At 37.9% G+C, this 17,410-nt stretch overlaps 1 protein-coding gene across 1 annotated transcript; it reads right to left on the bottom strand.

Moving 5' to 3' along the window:
• Nucleotides 1–2,596: 2,596 nt before the first annotated feature.
• LOC119797375 lies at nucleotides 2,597–16,883 on the bottom strand. Its single transcript, XM_038306433.1, has 9 exons — nucleotides 16,658–16,883; nucleotides 14,143–14,249; nucleotides 13,916–14,001; nucleotides 12,992–13,208; nucleotides 10,013–10,119; nucleotides 9,460–9,571; nucleotides 7,927–8,128; nucleotides 7,029–7,355; nucleotides 2,597–2,826 (listed from the first exon to the last, which is right to left on the bottom strand). The coding sequence occupies exons 1-9, from the start codon at nucleotides 16,813–16,815 to the stop codon at nucleotides 2,694–2,696; spliced, it is 1,449 nt and encodes a 482-aa protein (XP_038162361.1). The 5' UTR covers nucleotides 16,816–16,883; the 3' UTR covers nucleotides 2,597–2,693.
• Nucleotides 16,884–17,410: the final 527 nt, after the last annotated feature.

The following is a 17,410-nucleotide window of genomic DNA, read 5'->3' as shown; positions in this document are numbered from 1 at the left end:
GACCTGCTTGACAATTTATCTAACATCCCTCTCTCCCTTTTGTGAGAAGCCTTGCTAAAGAGCTAAACCAGTTGGTTACCCTAAACTGGAAAAAATGAAACCTAAACAGGTATTTTTTTTCTTAAAATAAGTTGCTGGTAAAGGTTCTTAGTCATCCAGGTCATAGTTATTCCAAAAAAAAAAAAGAAAATTAAAAACAATCCACTGGAGATCAAATCCACTGTTTCCAAGTTTGAAAATGTTTCGCTTCCCATCCAGGAAGCTTTTTCAATTCAAAATGCCCGGAATAGCGTTCAGTTTTAGGTTTCATGCAATAGCCCAACAAAACCTTATTTTTGTTTGAAAACATGCAAATTAGAACGAAGGGGTTCACCCCTTTGGAACGGGGGTAGTTTGGCCTCTCTTGTTAGCCTACAATGCCCCATACCCATGTCTGAAAGGGGGTCGTTAAAGTGGATTATTGGCCTGGCTGAAAGGTGAGCTCCTCTGCTCTGCTGTATACAAGAGCTGGGGCTGTGATGATAGCGGGAAGGGATTAATTCAATCGCTGCATTGTAGGTTCTGAAAGCTGAAACCAGAGTTCCCCCCCTCTGTTTAAGCTTGGTTTTACCTTCATTTCATTTTGAATAATAATAAAGCTCCCTGAATGGTGAGACGTCTTCAAACTTGGAAACAAAGTCTAGTGGTTTGTTTTTAATTTCCTTAAAATAAGTTAATTTTTTCTTGAATTGAGGAGGTAGGTGAGACACCAATGCCAATGGAAAAAGAAAATGTATGTTTAAAATAAGGGGGGGAAACAATTGTACTGTCTTATTTCAAGTGCATATTATCTAATTATCGTAATTGAAGAGTAAAAATACTCGTTCCATTGGCAAATTATTTTATTTACCTACTTAACTTCAGGGTAAATACACTTAATTTAGTAAATGTTGACTTATTTGTAGATTGTTTGTGTAGTGTAATGGAAGATATTCGCAGAATTCATTAGAAATCAAACATTTGCCATCTATCTATCTATCTATCTATCTATCTATCTATCTATCTATCTATCTATCTATCTATCTATCTATCTATCTGAAGGAAGAGCAGAGACAGGTGATAGTGTAAATGCAGCAAAAACTTGGACAAACAGGACTTCATTCTACTGCAAGTATTGTGGACATGAGGCTTGAACCATGATCAACCACAGCCTACACTAGGGTTCCTCAATTCCTCAGGGCCCAATGTCCAGTACCTTGTAGAGGTTTCTCTGCTTCCACACCTGGATCAAATAGCTGAATTACCTCCTCAGCTTGCAGACAGGTGTTCCAGAGTCATGCGTATGACCTGATTGTTGGTTTCAGGTGTATTGAGGCAGAGACACTACATTCAAATGTTACATTCAAAGCTGAAGTGACATTTTTTTAAACAAAGTTAAGTATGAATTTGATGTTTGAGAACCAAAGTTTATCTTAAAGAAATTGGAATGAGGTTAAATCCATAGCATTTTTTTTACCTACATGCGTCCTGTATCTGATCTTTTCATGACAGTCTGAACAACACAGATATGTTTTTAAAATTTGACCCAGGCTATGTGGTCCTGAATCGGATCTGATCTAGGAGGCACCACATACGTCCCGCAGACAGGAAGTGACAGTTAACGGGTTCACATCTAACTTACCTTCAAAAGAACCACTAAAGGCTGATTAACATAATTTTGAAAATATAATTTTTGTCTCTGTAAAAACGTTTATTTTCTAAGAGAAAAATACAAAGAGATGTTTATTCATTTCATTTTTTTAAACCAGGTTGGTTATCCCTGCCTTCATCTTGTCCCTTCCTTTTTTTCTATTAAATCTGGTTTGGAGGAGTTTCTACTCTTTACTCTGAGCTGCAAAAGCTGGACGATTTTCTAAACCCACATTTAATCTTTTTGGCATTTCCAACTTGATGCTAGCTTAGCAAAATGAGAAAGTCATTGTTTCCTTTCCTAACTGAACCGTTTAATTCAGTGCTAATTTGGAAAGAACTTCATGGGGTATTATATTGAGGCTTCAGCCAACATGAAAAGATTACCATTAACAGAAGCTACTGGTGGAAGCTTTCTTGATTAAAAAAAGACTTTTTTCATGGTTGTGGTTCTGTTTAAGTTTTATCTTTGAGGTTTCATTGGTTTTAATTCCATTGTGTGTTATTTGGGTTACTTTTGATAGTATTTGAGTTCTTAGGTATTTCTTGTTTGCCTTCTGTGTCAGCCTCCCTTTCCCTACAGTAGCTCCCTTCTAGATTCCTCAGTCCACACCTGCTCCCAATCTGCTGATTAGCCTGGTCTTTGTTTCTCTCTCCCATATATGCATCTTTTTCGTTTGTCTTCATTTCTTTGCCCCTTGTTGTGAGTACTAATGGTTATGCTTTTGTAGATTTATGTTTTTGCATTTTTGCTTCTGTTGAACTTTTTTGTAGAATAAATCTTCAAGTAACCTCCTTCAGTTTTAGTCTGCATTTGGGCCCTCCTGTCAAACCTCCACCCCTACAGTGAAAACTATATGAAAAGAAAGTTTTTTTTGCATTTACTCCATGGTAGGTGGCAATTGAATAAAAACAGCAACATGTTTTCATGTTTATTTTTATCAAAAAGTATTTTTTTATGTAAAGCAAAGCTTTCAAGTCAGTATTAGCATTAGCACCAGAGCACATCCAATGACTTTCATTCATCACTTTGTGCCAGATAGGAGTCGGCTCTCTTTCAACACGGTGTTAACAGCTGCTGAGAGATCTGTGCTGTAGTTCAGCAGTCGGCCGTCGTAAATTAGCTGGTCATCTCTAAGCTTGGTTTGCATTTCAGACCTGCAGAAAAAAAATGCAAATGTTATTCCTTGGCAAAGCGCTCTAATCTGTAGATGAAACCTGATACTTACATACACTGTGTTGTGCATTTGTATGCATTCATGCCTTTTTAATATTCATTTATTTAAATAACTTTGGAACTTTCACACACTTTCCTATGACTTACACCCAACTAGCTGTGTGCTAAGGCAAAAAATTAAAGTGTTTTTTAAGCTCAAATCATAGTTTAACTCAGAAAATATATTGAATAAATTCACAGCATCAAAAGAAAATATAAGAATTTATTAGCAAAAGTAATTCACTCCAGGTCAATCATACTTCTGTTTAAAAACTGAACCAAATTAGTAAAAATCAAAAACATTGATAACTATTATGAATAGGCTAAAGTAGTATTATTGCAGTTAAGCATGATTTTGACGTTTGAGAACCAAAGTTTATCTTGAAGAAAATGGAATGAGGTTAAATGGTCTTTTACTAATAAGAAAAAGTGGAATTAACTCATATTAATTCATCACTGCAAATTAAATTTAATTTAGATAGGGTGACCAAACGTCCGTATTTCCCGGGACATATCCGTATTTCACGTCCTGCCCCGGGCGTCCCGGGTTTTTTTTAGAAAGTGAGGAAATGTCCTGATTTCACTGCGCACGACGCTCCGTGTGACGTAATCCCTGAGCCGCGTCAGTGCGGGCAGCCCTGTTCTTAATCAGAGGCTCTGTTCGAAAACCTGGGCTGCATCCTCCAAGGACGCGGTCTACCTAGACTGGATCCTTCCAAGTCCTTGAAAATAAGGAGGCCGGAAGAGTTTTGGCTGTAAATTCGAACAGGTCTACCCTTTGGCGGGTTTTACCGCCGTATGCTCTGTTGCTTAGCAACCGTGAAAGTTGACACACAAAGCAGGAAAAGAATGAATACCAAGGTTTTCAAAACTGTTTGTTTATTTATTTTTAAAAAAGTTAAAGTGAACAAAGACTACACTCACAAGAATCCAGAGTGGAATAAAGGTTCCAACCACCGGGAGCAGGAACTAATAAAATCAAATGTAATGATAGAAACCTTAGTCAGTTAAATAACCTGCTGCTGTCATTCTGCACACCTCTGATGTTGCTGCTATTTTCAAATATCCATTACTGTAAAAATGTCCATAGCTGCATATTGGTTATTTATTCTCCAGTTTTATATTGTTAAAACACTTAACAGTATTGTATTTTTTATATTTTAACTCTTCCCTATTATGTTGTTCTTTTACATTTTTCTAAGGTCCACATTTGTGTGACAATTTTCAATAATCTTTCTGCTGCTGTAAATCTGCCCATTGTGGGACAATAAAGGGATTTTCTATTCTATTCTATAAAAGGGTTAGAAATATATAAGTAAATCTAAACAATGTATCTACAAAATATATCTGCAAAATCTCTAATATTCAACAACAAAAAATACTTAGTTAAGCATATTGTGCAAAACAACAATAAAAAAATTAAACTCCTATCAGATTTATAGTTCCCACTCTGTAGATCTATTAGAATCTGTCCTTAAATTCCAGCCAAATTAATTTACACAGTAATAGATAAAAACCTTTAGATAAATCAAACATTACCGCCACATATCTGACTCTATAACCATTAAAACAACTATTTTCATTCATTTCAGACTAAACTATTCACTGACTGGATTATATTAAACTGAAGTTCCAATTTTCACCACTGTTCTGCGCCAAATAACATTTCCTCTGATCACGGAGCAAATCCCGATGATGAGACATTTGTTCTTTCAATCAACCCCCCCCACCCCTCCAAGGTGTCCTGGTTTTCCCAAATGAAAATATGGTCACCCTAAATTTAGAACTTTTTTTTAATTAATTGATTCACCTTAGCAGAGCGTTTACATAATTGATTTTTAATATGGTGACTATTCCTGAGAGAAAAGCAAAGGGAAGGACAGATTGCAGATGTGTGTATTTAACCGTGTTTAGCTGTGTTTTTATAGACAAAGGAGCTAATCGCAAGCAGACACAATGGCTCTTGTTTGAAAAGGAATATTTTCGATCATAAAGCAGAAATGTTTGTGGATTATCCTGAGGTAATTAGGTTGGTTAGAACATCATAAACCCTCACTCAGGACAGCTAGCTGAGGTCAATCTCAGCCCTTGTCCACAGGTCCTTTCAACCTATAGCCTACTTTCTCTGCTGTGCTGCTGTAGATGGCCTTCCTCCTCCTTTACCCTGTAATGCTGAGTGCTTTGTAAGCTCTACTCACAGACTAACATGCAGTCTCTCCACTCTACCTCCATATGCAGGAACCTTCACCTACAGCCCTTCTGTGGCAGTCTCTGACAAGGTGGTTTTATTTATCCCTATTTCTTTCTGAGGCTTCCTTCAAGAGTTCAAGAATGACCATAAACTTTGTTGCCACTCATTCTAGACTACTGCCAGGTCTAAGGGTGGTGCTAGCAACACGCTGGGGAAACCAGGTTTGAGCAAATCTGCTGAAAGCAGCCTACCCTATGCAGTGTTAAAAAAAAAACATTTTGATTTTTGTTTTCTTTGGTTTTTCTCCGACAAAGATGAAGGTCATGGCTTGCTTTTCTTGTTTTGTCGTATGACAACTGGCAATGGAGCTACAGATGCTCTCTGCAATCGTCTTAAGCACCTTGTTGTGAAGCTACCGATCTTTGCCTTCTCCCAGAGCTTTTTTGCAGCATTTTGATATGTACTTAAGGGTTAACTTTTCCTGAAACAAGGGGTATGCTGGTTTGTTAGCCAAGCCTCAGCAGTGCTGGTTGGAATGGCTAGGTAGGTCCTCATCTACAGCCTGGACTGAGATCTAATGTGTTGTGGTTCTGTCCACAAGTGGTCATGCCATAAGTTCTTCCACTTTCTCATCTTTCCCCCATCCAGGTCCTTGCTGTCCCATCCCCGCTGGTCAACAAACTCTCTCCACATCCAATTCTTTGATTCAATCTGAAAAATGTGTCTTTGTTGTTTTCCCCAAACCTTGTCAAAATTAGGTGGTGTGACAGTTCCTTTCCTAGTTCTGCCCATCCCATTGTCCCTGTTCCTACCAGTACTGCATACTCTGCTGCTTCAGAGACCTAAGGATCCGCAGACACCAAACATTGCAGTACGTCCTTTAACTGCAAAACTGTAATCTCCTCCTGAAAAGACTTCCGAGGTAGTACAAATTTGCAAGAGTTTTCGTTGACAAAACATGCTGCTACAACAATGCCTTGACTTTCCATCGTAGACCTGTCCTTTCAACCTCCTTAAGCCATCCCTCCAGGTCTTCATAAGAGTTATTGATGCGCTACTATCAGTCAAAGGACTTCCCAAAGCTCTTAACTGGCTTCTTGGATAGGAATGGTTGTTCCCGGGGGATAGCAAAGCAGAACCTGTCTGTCGCTTTACCCTTTTTCCAAAGAACTAGATTTTGATAGCTTGAAAGACATTCACCTCATGAGCTTCTCCAGGCCTACCAGGATCCATCTGCCTCCAGGGACCAACTCACTGCTTAATGTTAGGTCATTCATAAGGCCCGGATTAGTGGTTGTGTAACTCCAGACTTGGACTTGGGACCACAGCATTCTGTCTCTGGAGATTTTACAAACATGTCCATAGCCAGGGCAAGAAGGATGACTGAGGTGGTGCAGCCTGTAATGATTCCTAAATCCAATCTGTAGTATCCCCTCTACCGGGACCCTAAACCCAAAATAACTGTAGTGATCTATGTCAAGGTGTCTTATTGTGACTGGAATGAAATGCCTCACCAGTGTCTCCATTACCAGTTTGCAGGGCAAATAGCAGTAGAGATTTGCCAGGCTTAATCACAACACACACCGTTGCTGTGGAAGAAACCGCCAGCCGCTTCACCAAAAAACTAAAGGAGATCTTTCCTACCACAGCAAAATGACTGTTTTCTTTGGAATCTTCCTCTTTGGGGATCAACACTGCTGTGCAGATTTTATTCTAGACTACTTAATTTTGCGCAGGCTTTTTAGCAAATATGGACAGTGTTTAATTACATTGTAGGGTGTTTCAATAAAAGGTCTACAAAAACTGTACCTCTCTTCTGTTATTTTTTTGTTCAACAGAAAAATAACTTTTAATCTAGTGTGATTTATAGAAGGTTACATCATTTTATGTGACCTCTGGTTTCATCTATGTGTGACATCATCAGTGTTTTTAGTTACAGAGCTGTTGACCTACCTTGTGTGGTACATCCTCGCTATGTTTCTGTCGATCCAGGCACAACCCATTTGGGATTTTACCACTCCGTGGACGGTGATTGTAAACACAGCTCTGGGGTTGACGATGATTTTAAACTTGGCCCATTTAAACTGAGGCATGATAGGTTCTTTGTACAGGTGAGCTAGGATGTTTACCCCTGCTACATTCTGCCACTGGTTCTGTTTGGGCAAAACTTGGGGCTTGGGAGGAGGCAGCGATCTCTCTCTGGGAAACACGTTGTTCTCAAACATGTAACACTTGTTAGCACCATATCTCTTCTCCAGCACAGGCAACAACTTCAACCAGCTGGGAAAAAAAAAAATGACAGCATTTACATGAAAACTCCACAGAAAATGTTTGAAGCCTTTTAAATTTCTGCTGTTTTTGCTTTTGTGAAAAACTTGAGTGAAATATAGAAAAAGATTAATAAAGTAACAAATGCATTTTAATATTGATGTTATATCTATCAAGTGTTGGATTTATTAATACAGGAAATTTTAGAATATCCGCTGCAAACCGTCCGACCACCCCAGGCGAGCTGTAGTAGCTATAATATTTTATAACATATGCACAAGAAATTTAAAATAACTTCTCAAACAACTGCAAATTATAATAAGATGACCAGATAGCTCCATTTAGAGAGGCAGATCAATATTTTCTTTTATATATCATTTTATTATACACTATACAGGAGATTTACGGGAGATTGTTAATATAGGAGGACAACAGAAAAGAGGGGGAAAATACAGCAGTTTCCCAGCCAAAAGGGGAGACTTTACAGCTACGAATGTTGTTCATGGAAGCTAACTGTATATTTCAGGCAGTATAAATGCATCACAATTAATTTCACATCTCTGTAAAAAACTGTATAATCTACCTGTTGACAGACTGGGGCAAGATGAGCTCATCTGGGTCCTGGAAGGCCATATATCTTGACTGGTACATGTATCTGTAGAGGCAGTCACTAAGAGCAGGCATCTGACCAAAGTAGTGGATATCACCTGGATCCTTATGAGACATAAAACCTCGAGATACATTCAGATACTTTGACAGAGACCAAGGAACCACCTCAACGAAACCTGAAGAGACAAAACCCAAAAACAAAATGTCATTTCAACCTCAATACAGAAAAACACTGTTAGCAGAAAATTGACCGCTGCTGTTTATATAGATTCAATTACAGATCTCCTACTCTCTGAGAAAGATGTAGTTTTCCTCTGCAACGATAATGACGTGTGTAATAAGTGTATTTTTTTTAGCTGTGGAGGAAAGAGCTAGCTCCTTGGGTTGTTGAGCATCCAAGAATTAGACCATGCCTAGAAGCAAACAGCTTAGACAGGCCCAGACTAGGGACAACGCCGGGTAGTGGTACTCTAGCAGTTCCTGAGCAGTCATGATCAGTATGGGAGAGAGAGAGAGCTGAACAACAAAATCGAACACACCTGCTTCTTCTGAACACTTGAGACCTAACAAGTCACATGACATTTTAGAGGACAAATCACTATCAATGCTTAATTTGGACATTTAGGGGTGTAGTCAGAGGTGTCAAGTAACAAAGTACAAATACTTTATTACCTTACTTTAGTAGAAATGTTGGCTATCTATACTTTACTGGAGTAACTATTGTTTGAACAACTTTTCACTTCTACTCCTTACAGTTTTTTGCAATTATCTCTACTTTCTACTCCTTATATTTCAAAAAAAAATTTTTTCTTTTCCTTATAATTTGTTTCATCTAGACAATTAATTTCTTTGTGGTATGACACGGTGCTGCCCCAACTTGTTTTTCATCACATACCAAAATAAATACTTTCTTCAAGGTGTTGCAAAGTTAAATTTAACATTGTTACCATAAGTTATAAAACTAAGAAAATAAAGTCTAAGGAAAAGATCATCCAGAAATAATTACAGTAAAGCTTCTGTCCTTAACATTTTTTCTACATTACTTCTAATTTTTTATTTTTACTAGTTTTAAAAACAGTACTTCTAAAATGTTACTGTAGTAAAAAGCTTAAGTTGATCTTTTAACTTCTACAAAAGTGTTTTTAAACAGCAGGATTTATACTTCTACTGGAGTAGTGAACAATAAAACTTTAACTACCTCTGATGGCTGCATATTGTGTATGATAAGTGAACTATAAATTTACATTGTTACAGTATATAAGCTACTCACAGACCGTGTTTTATAGATTCAAAATAACATTTCCGCAGTGTTGTCCCATGAAGAGAAATTCTTAATTATCTGCAGAAAAGTGAGGGTTGCATTTAGTGATACACTGCATGTATGTTCTTTCAACCACCCATTTTGGAAACTTAAAAGACTGTTTTGGTCTGAGCAACTATTTGGGAGTTAGAATACATTGAATTGAAATCAGGCTGTTAATGCAAACAAAAAATCTATATACTGAACCTGTGCTTGTGTAGTAGTCCAGCACACGGTGAATCTCCAGGCTGCAGCTGGTCTTGTAGATGACAACTTTATTCACTCCAAGTAACTGAAGCATCTCCAAACTCTGCACCAGCTGCAACACATGGGAGGCTTTCAGGTTCTACTCTCTAAAAGAGATGAAGGGTCAAGAGGATTTTAGTTTCTAGGTTCTCAGATTTTGTACTTTGGGGTTAAAAAAGTAGAATCTGTAAAAAATGTAACAAAACACTCAAAGCAAATGTATTTTCTACCATTGAAAACATTTCATATTTACCTAAATATTCTATTGACATTTTTGCAGCTATGCCCTTATTTTTTAATTCTTTATTTATTTCAATACATTTACTTTTCCCATGATAAATTCATTGTTTTATAATGTTTTAAGCCATTTCACAACAACTAAGCTGCAAAAGCTACACAATGAGCTAATGACATCCAGAAGGAAATGTGTTTCCTCACATCAGCAATTATTAATATTTATGATGTTTTTAAATGAGCTTTTTAGTTTCGTAAAAACACTTAATTTTAATCTCACCTGCAGGACATTTGTGAACTCAAACATGACAGGAAAACACACTGTGAAGTTGTAAGGTAAGAATTCGGTTTCTGCCTTTTGGTTTTTAACCTCCAGAAAGTCATGATCTAAAAATAAAAGAAGAAACAAAAGGCAAATTTGAAGAATAATATTTCACTAATATACAGGATTCATTTTAAAACTATACAAATACACATGTATGTTAACATCAGCCAAGAATGGTGTCACAATTGAGTATATACACATGTTGAAGAAATTGTTGGTACCCCTCCTTTAATGAGTCTTCTAAGGGTACCATCATTCTGATGAAGCATGAAAAGTAAGGCCTCACAAATAGAAGTAAATTTTTATTTGCAATTTTGCAGAAGAAATTCATATTTCTTTAGATGCAAACTGAACATCCTTGTTTGGGATAAATAAATGTATTTGTATCTTTATGTGCTTAAAGATAATAAAGACACAAAACTTAGTGTTTGAGAAAATTAGAGGGCTGATGACACCAATCTATATCTGTCTATAATCCAGATGAAGCTAACATAGATTAATACTTGGATTACAGGCATGTCTGAAGACATAAAAACCTGGATGACTCTTACGGTAACTTTCTGCTTCTGAATGCAGACAAAAAAGAATTTATAGTGTTTGGACCAGAGTCTCTGAAAAAGAAGCTGATTAGTCAGTCACTTCATTTGGATGGGATTAAACTGATTTCAGATAATAAAGTAAAAAATCTTGGTGTTATTTTTCATCAGGACCTGTCATTTAAATCCCATATCAAAGAGGTTTCTAGAATTTCCTTCTTTCATCTGAGGAACATTGCAAAAATGAGCAATCTCCTGTCCAGGGGTGATGCTGAGAAACTAGTCCATGCATTTGTTACTTCAAGGCTGGACTATTGTAATTCTTTGCTATCAGGAAGTCCACAAACTGTAGTTAAAAGCCTTCAGCTGATCCAAAATGCTGCAGCCAGAGTTCTGATGAAAATGAAAAAGAGAGATCATATCTCTCCTATCCTGGCTTCTCTTCATTGGCTTCCTGTTAAATCCAGAATAGAATTTAAAATCCTCCTTCTCACATATAAAGCCTTAAATGGCCAAGCTCCATCTGATATCAGAGATCTGATTGTTCCTGATGTTCCTAACAGAGCACTTCGCTCTCAATCTGCAGGTTTACTAGTGGTTCCTAGAATTTCTAAAAGTAGAATGGGAGGCAGATCTTTTAGTTATCAGGCTCCTCTCCTGTGGAACCAACTACCAGTTTTAGTCCATGAGGCAGACACCCTGTCTACTTTTAAGGCTAGGCTTAAAACTTTCCTTTTTGATAAAGCTTATAGTTAGGGTGGCTCAGGTTATCCTGAGCTATCTCTATAGTTCTGCTGCTATAGGCTTAGACTGCTGGAGGACATAGGGACCCCTTTTTCATCATTCTGCTTCATTCTATCTCTATTCTCCCACTCTGCAGAATCTGTTAGTTCAATCTCTAACGTTCTGCTCTCTCTGCTTTTTCTCATAGTAGCTTCATCTGGTCTGTTCCTGTTTGGCTGTGACTCCATCCTGGAGAGAAATATCAGCTGTGCCTTCGTTTATAGATGTTAGAGCTTGGCCTGTTTTTGAAAATAAAGAGGTAAGCCTGCTTTACAAGGCTTCATGTCAGTCTTATATTACTGCTCCCTCTGAAGCAGTTTTACGAAGTTAAATGTTTTGATAAGGAGCTAGACTCCTTTAGTTCAAGGTTATTTAAACATCAACTATCCTTCTGAGTGTGAAAACAGAAGAAAACTGTGGGGTCCTTTGTTTGGCCACAACAGACAGAACATTGTTAAAGACTATCCGTTCTCCCTGAAATAGATTAATAAATGTTGTTTGAAAGAGGAACATCTCCAAAACACCAGACATCATTTAGACGTTGGCTTTTAGGCTACATCGGTCCGTCATAGTCTTGATTAATTCAACAAGTAGTTGTTTTCAACTGTGGAAGTCATTGTCTTGACTTTGTAACCAATTTTTGCCCCTTTATTTCTTAAAAAATAGTACTAAGATGTTTCTTTTTCATTCACATAAAAAAGAAGTAGTTATTAAGAAATCAATGAAATTATTACAAACATAGTAAATGGAGGAATAGACATGCAAGTGATCTTAAGGCATGGCTGAATGCAATAAACTGGTGAAGGTGTTGCAAATAAAAAATACCAATATTATTCAAGAAAATTTAAAATTTATCTCCAGAGGGAACATCCTCCTACAATTTGTTGTTGTTGGAATTGGTTGACAAAATTAAACCACTGATATGAGGAGTTTGAAAAGTATTACAAATTATAAGTTTTTAACTAACTCTAATCTTAATGACAACAAACCATCAGAGTTAGAATATCTGAAGATTGAAGATTGAACAGACGGTGGACTGTTCATGTGGTATTTGTTTGGTCCTGCAACAAAAGCAACATGAACAAAACTTCACTGCATCAAATAAACAACTGAATTGAAGTTTTTACCACAAACTTTAAAAACTCTTTCTATTCACATCCAGCCGCAACAAACGGCAGCAGGAAACCCCCCACAGGCTGGCTGCAGCAGAGAGCTTTCAGCGGGGTTTTCCAGCGCTGCCTCCTGGCTGTATGCTGGTCTGGCGCTCAGAACAAGACCTGCATATTCTAGTGGGATCGTAATCCTATTGAACTGATGAACAGACGATGCTTGGAGGTCAACTTTCTCACTTATAAATGTGTTTAAACTATTTTGCAACTCATACAGTAAATAAAGATAGACTGCTCTCTACTTTGAAGCTACAGAACAGAGCACAGGCCTCAAGTTTAACACATTCAGTTCTGGGGTAACTTTTCACTTTTCAGCTATTAAGTCGAATAAATCCCAATATATTAGCTTCAACATCAATACTGATTAAATCTGAAACCAATCAATGTTGTGACTCAGCTCAAAATCATCATTAGCTCCTAACCATCATGATTAGCACATCATGTACCTTCGCCTTTAGAGCCATTCAGGGTAATGGCCACGTGAACTGGTGTTTCACAGCCTGGAGGAAGGGGACACATGATGTCTGCCGTCCCGTATAGATAGCCAAAGAAGTCCTTGTTGAGCTTGATGACACCTTTGGATACGTAGAGCTGTCTTTGGCAGTCTAGGTGGCAGTTAAAGACCGCCTGCTCGCTCCGAGGCGTGATTACAATGACACGAACCTGGCATTACAAGAAGAACCATTAGTGGTGCATAAAAAGGACATAAAAAGAAATATCAGTGCTGCTTCTTTGCTCCAAGACACAAACCACAGAGGGATGGACTGAAATGTTTTAGTCCAACTTCCAGGGGTTTGGCTTTCCAACAGAGTTGAAGCAGAGACAAACATTGAAATATTTCAAGATGAATGAGAAAAATTTACTAACAAATGAAAAAGGATTAGCAATGATGGACAAATGGAGGGAGCAGGAATGCATGCATGTTACGTGAGCTCAAGGCACGGCTGCTGAATGCACTGATGAGCCAGTGAATGCATGGATGTGTGCGATCACTAAACCTTCAACAACCAATCAGCATAGCCTACTTTGTCATGCCATACATCCTGAAAGCTGCATTGTACTGCAATGACATTAATGTGCCGTAAAGGACATGTTTACACTGAGCACACACAGGAAACACAAAAAACCTAAAGCAACAAGGCAAGAAATAATGAAATGTTTACATGAGTCACCATTTAGTTCAGTTTCTAATGACTTCCCCTCCCCCCAAAAAAGCAAACAGAAGAAAAGATTCAAGGATTCTTCAGGACAATTCTCTTTAAAAGTTCAATAAAAAGACATCCACAAACATGATTTTCAGGCTTTAATCTTTTCTTTTTCAAATTCATAATCTTTCAATGACTTCAAGGAACTGAGAGAACCGTGCTTACTTCTTTTTCTGCTGTGCGATGCTCTAAATAGGCTGATACCAGCAGGGTTTTTGTTCCTTTAACTCTCAGCAAAGATGCTGATTCTCCTTTAAAAACAGAAAGAATTCAATGATACACTCATCAGCCTGAACAGTGAAACCCAAACAAGCTTATTCAAATAAGTTTTGACAACAGGAGTGACACCAGAGCTGCTGCAAAAACACTGACTAGTCATAAATCAAACAAACCTCCGTTTGGTGATGGCGTCGTCTGAGGTAAATCACGCTCACCAGACGGTTCTCCATTATGTGGGATTTGTTTGGGTGCCTGAGAGATCCTGAAAGGCCAGTGGGACCTGCAGAACGACAAAAGTTAACCAGGCACACTTACTCTCAGTGGTCCTGTTACCTAGGTGAAGATATAATGTTAACAAAGCATATTAATTAAACAACTGAATATTGTGTGAATTTCTGTCATCAAGCTTTTAGCCACTTTCTCATGACTGAGAAGATGTCAACAACTAAAGCATAATGTGGCTGAACCCATATCCCCCCCCGGGCGTTCTAACAGGTTAAATTTCCTCCTCCTAATATTATCCTCTGATTATGAGAAAGCCACTGATCTTTAGGACATACACTACCGTTCAAAAGTTTGGGGTCACATCGAAAAGTCCTTATTTGTGAAGGAAAAGCTCTGTACTTTTCAATGAAGATAACTTTAAACTAGTCTTAACTTTAAAGAAATACACTCTATACATTGCTAATGTGGTAAATGACTATTCTAGCTGCAAATGTCTGGTTTTTGGTGCAATATCTCCATAGGTGTATAGAGGCCCATTTCCAGCAACTATCACTCCAGTGTTCTAATGGTACAATGTGTTTGCTCATTGGCTCAGAGGCTAATTGATGATTAGAAAACCCTTGTGCAATCATGTTCACACATCCGAAAACAGTTTAGCTCATTACAGAAGCTACAAAACTGACCTTCCTTTGAGCAGATTGTGTTTCTGGAGCATCACATTTGTGGGGCCAATTAAACGCTTAAAATGGCCAGAAAAAGAGAACTTTCATCTGAAACTCGACAGTCTATTCTTGTTCTTAGAAATGAAGGCTATTCCATGCGAGAAATTGCTAAGAAATTGAAGATTTCCTACAACAGTGTGTACTGCTCCCTTCAGAGGAGCACAAACAGGCTACTGCAGGTACTATTTAATGAAGATGGCAGTTGGGGACCTGTGAGGCGTCTGTTTCTCAAACTAGAGACTCTAATGTACTTATCTTCTTGCTCAGTTATGCAACGCAGCCTCCCACTTCTTTTTCTACTCTGGTTAGACCTCCATTACTGGTTTACATAGTTTAGTATGAGATACTATCTCATAATTAAGGGATAGGCTACAAAATTAACTACATTTATTTGAGACATAGTTTTTGCTAGCATGGGCCCAGTACGCCAGGAGATTATGCATCTGAAGAACTGGTGACATGTTGTAAACTATAGGTAGTCTACTTAAATCATACTTGTTCCCAGCTTACATTCTTACTGGTAAATATATTTTTATATACTTTTTTTTTTTTTACTTTTTTGATATATTGATAGATAAACCATTTTCTACTATGTGGAACAGACCAAAAGAAGTCCAAATGTATACAGTATATATATTTGGTGGGTAATGTTTGGTTTATTGAAAGGTTTTATCTGTCGCTGTGAAAATGGGTTTGGATGACATTTAAGCTCAGATTCCCATATATCTTCAGTGTGGGGACTATAAATCTGATATCTGAGATGACGGTACTGCTGCTGAAGCTCCTCAGAAATTTAATTAGCACCCAGAACAGTAGTGAGAAGTTTGGTATACATTCTTTGCCTGCTTTATGTGGGACTTCCGGGCTATTTCAGTCAGACTACGCAGCAATGCAGCAGCAATGCAGCAGAAATTTCATGGGTCTGAGAGGAAAAGAGACACGGATCCAAAGTAAATATATAAAATAAAATCTGCGCAGGGAAACAGTCACAAAAGAAAATAACGAGGGCCAGACAGAGAAGGAACTGATGTATCTCGTTCACCTCTTTATGAAAAAAGAAAGAAAAACTGGGATAAACTTCCCAGATCTGTCTCTGAGAGTCACTTCTCTGCCTCAGTCAGCATAGAAACCTTCCCACAGCGTTTATTGCTTTGTTTCTCTTTTCTTTAGACATAGATCTCATTATGTTTTTAATATATGAACATTCTTTATCTGTTCTGGTTTGAGATGCTGCAGACTCGTGAAGTGGGGCTTTGCTTTATAGAATGTGCCACTGATTTTTAAATGTATTTAGCCAGAAGTACAGAGACAGAAGTAAAAAAAAGTTTAAAAAGATTATCTGCACAGATCTGCTCACCATGCCTAGGGGGAGCCTATCTATATGCAGTCAGTGTAACATGGAACAAAATTGGATCGGAGATTAAAAATTCGCAGCCAGTGTTCAGGCTTTTAGATCTAATGCTTTTAACAGAGACGGTGAGTCTGGACCGTTCTGGTTGTGCTGGAGTCACTCCATGCTCTTCTCAGCTGTTTATGTTACTATAATGCTCTCTATCTAGGTTCAAGGCTGTTGAGTAATCCCCACAAACAAGCTTGTAGTACAATAGAAGCTAAATTTACAGTTAGCTTGCAGAAATGACCTACTGTCCATTTTATTCGCTTACATTTGCAGCAGTCATAGTTTAACCCTTCTGTATGTTTAAATATTTTAAGCAGTTAGAAATTGGTCGTTTCCACCCACCTGAAGGTCTCCAGCAGCAGCAGAAAACCGAGAAGGATGAGGAGAAGGAAGTTCTTTGGATTTTTAGAAAGTTTCATGCTAAAGAGTGATGCTAAGTCAGGACTGCTCTTAAAAACTACCTCAGTCTTGATCAGAAGCTGCAGAAAGGCACACGTCATGCATCGTCTGGGAAAGTCCAACACTCAGGAGCTGATGTTGCACCCTGTTTTGTCTGCTCTCTACCAACCCTGAAGTCACACTGACATTAACCCTGAGGTCACAGGGACACCAATACCTAAACCTGAAGGAAGCAGTGATGAAACACATTTGAATCACAATACATGAGGGATCACAGAAGATGGTGTATCAGCTGATTCTTAAAACTTTAAAACCCCCTCCTTAGCCCTCAACCCCTGAGGGGTTTTCCCCCAAAACCAAAATACGGAATCAAGCCTGGAATTACAGGATATTCTAGTTTATTTATGCTGAGTTTCACATTTAAAGCAATAGCACAGAAAAAAAACAGAGGTAGGTAGTGTAACTTTTAGTCAAACTGTGAGATAACTCTGGATCTCTCCTCCTTTGGTCAAAATGTTATTACCTCAGTTACAATAACCTAAGGGGAAAATGTTGCTGATCCATTTAAAGGCAAGGCAAGGCAAGGCAAATTTATTTGTATAGCACAATTCAGTACAAAGACAATGCAAAGTGCTTTACATGATTAAAATACAGGAAGATAAAACAGAATCAAAGCAAGTAGGAAAAAATAAAATA

The sequence above is a fragment of the Cyprinodon tularosa genome, unplaced genomic scaffold (assembly GCF_016077235.1).
Source record: "Cyprinodon tularosa strain WSP-4 unplaced genomic scaffold, ASM1607723v1 ctg580, whole genome shotgun sequence".
Taxonomy (NCBI): Eukaryota; Metazoa; Chordata; class Actinopteri; order Cyprinodontiformes; family Cyprinodontidae; genus Cyprinodon; species Cyprinodon tularosa.
This window is presented reverse-complemented; position numbering and strand designations above follow the sequence as displayed.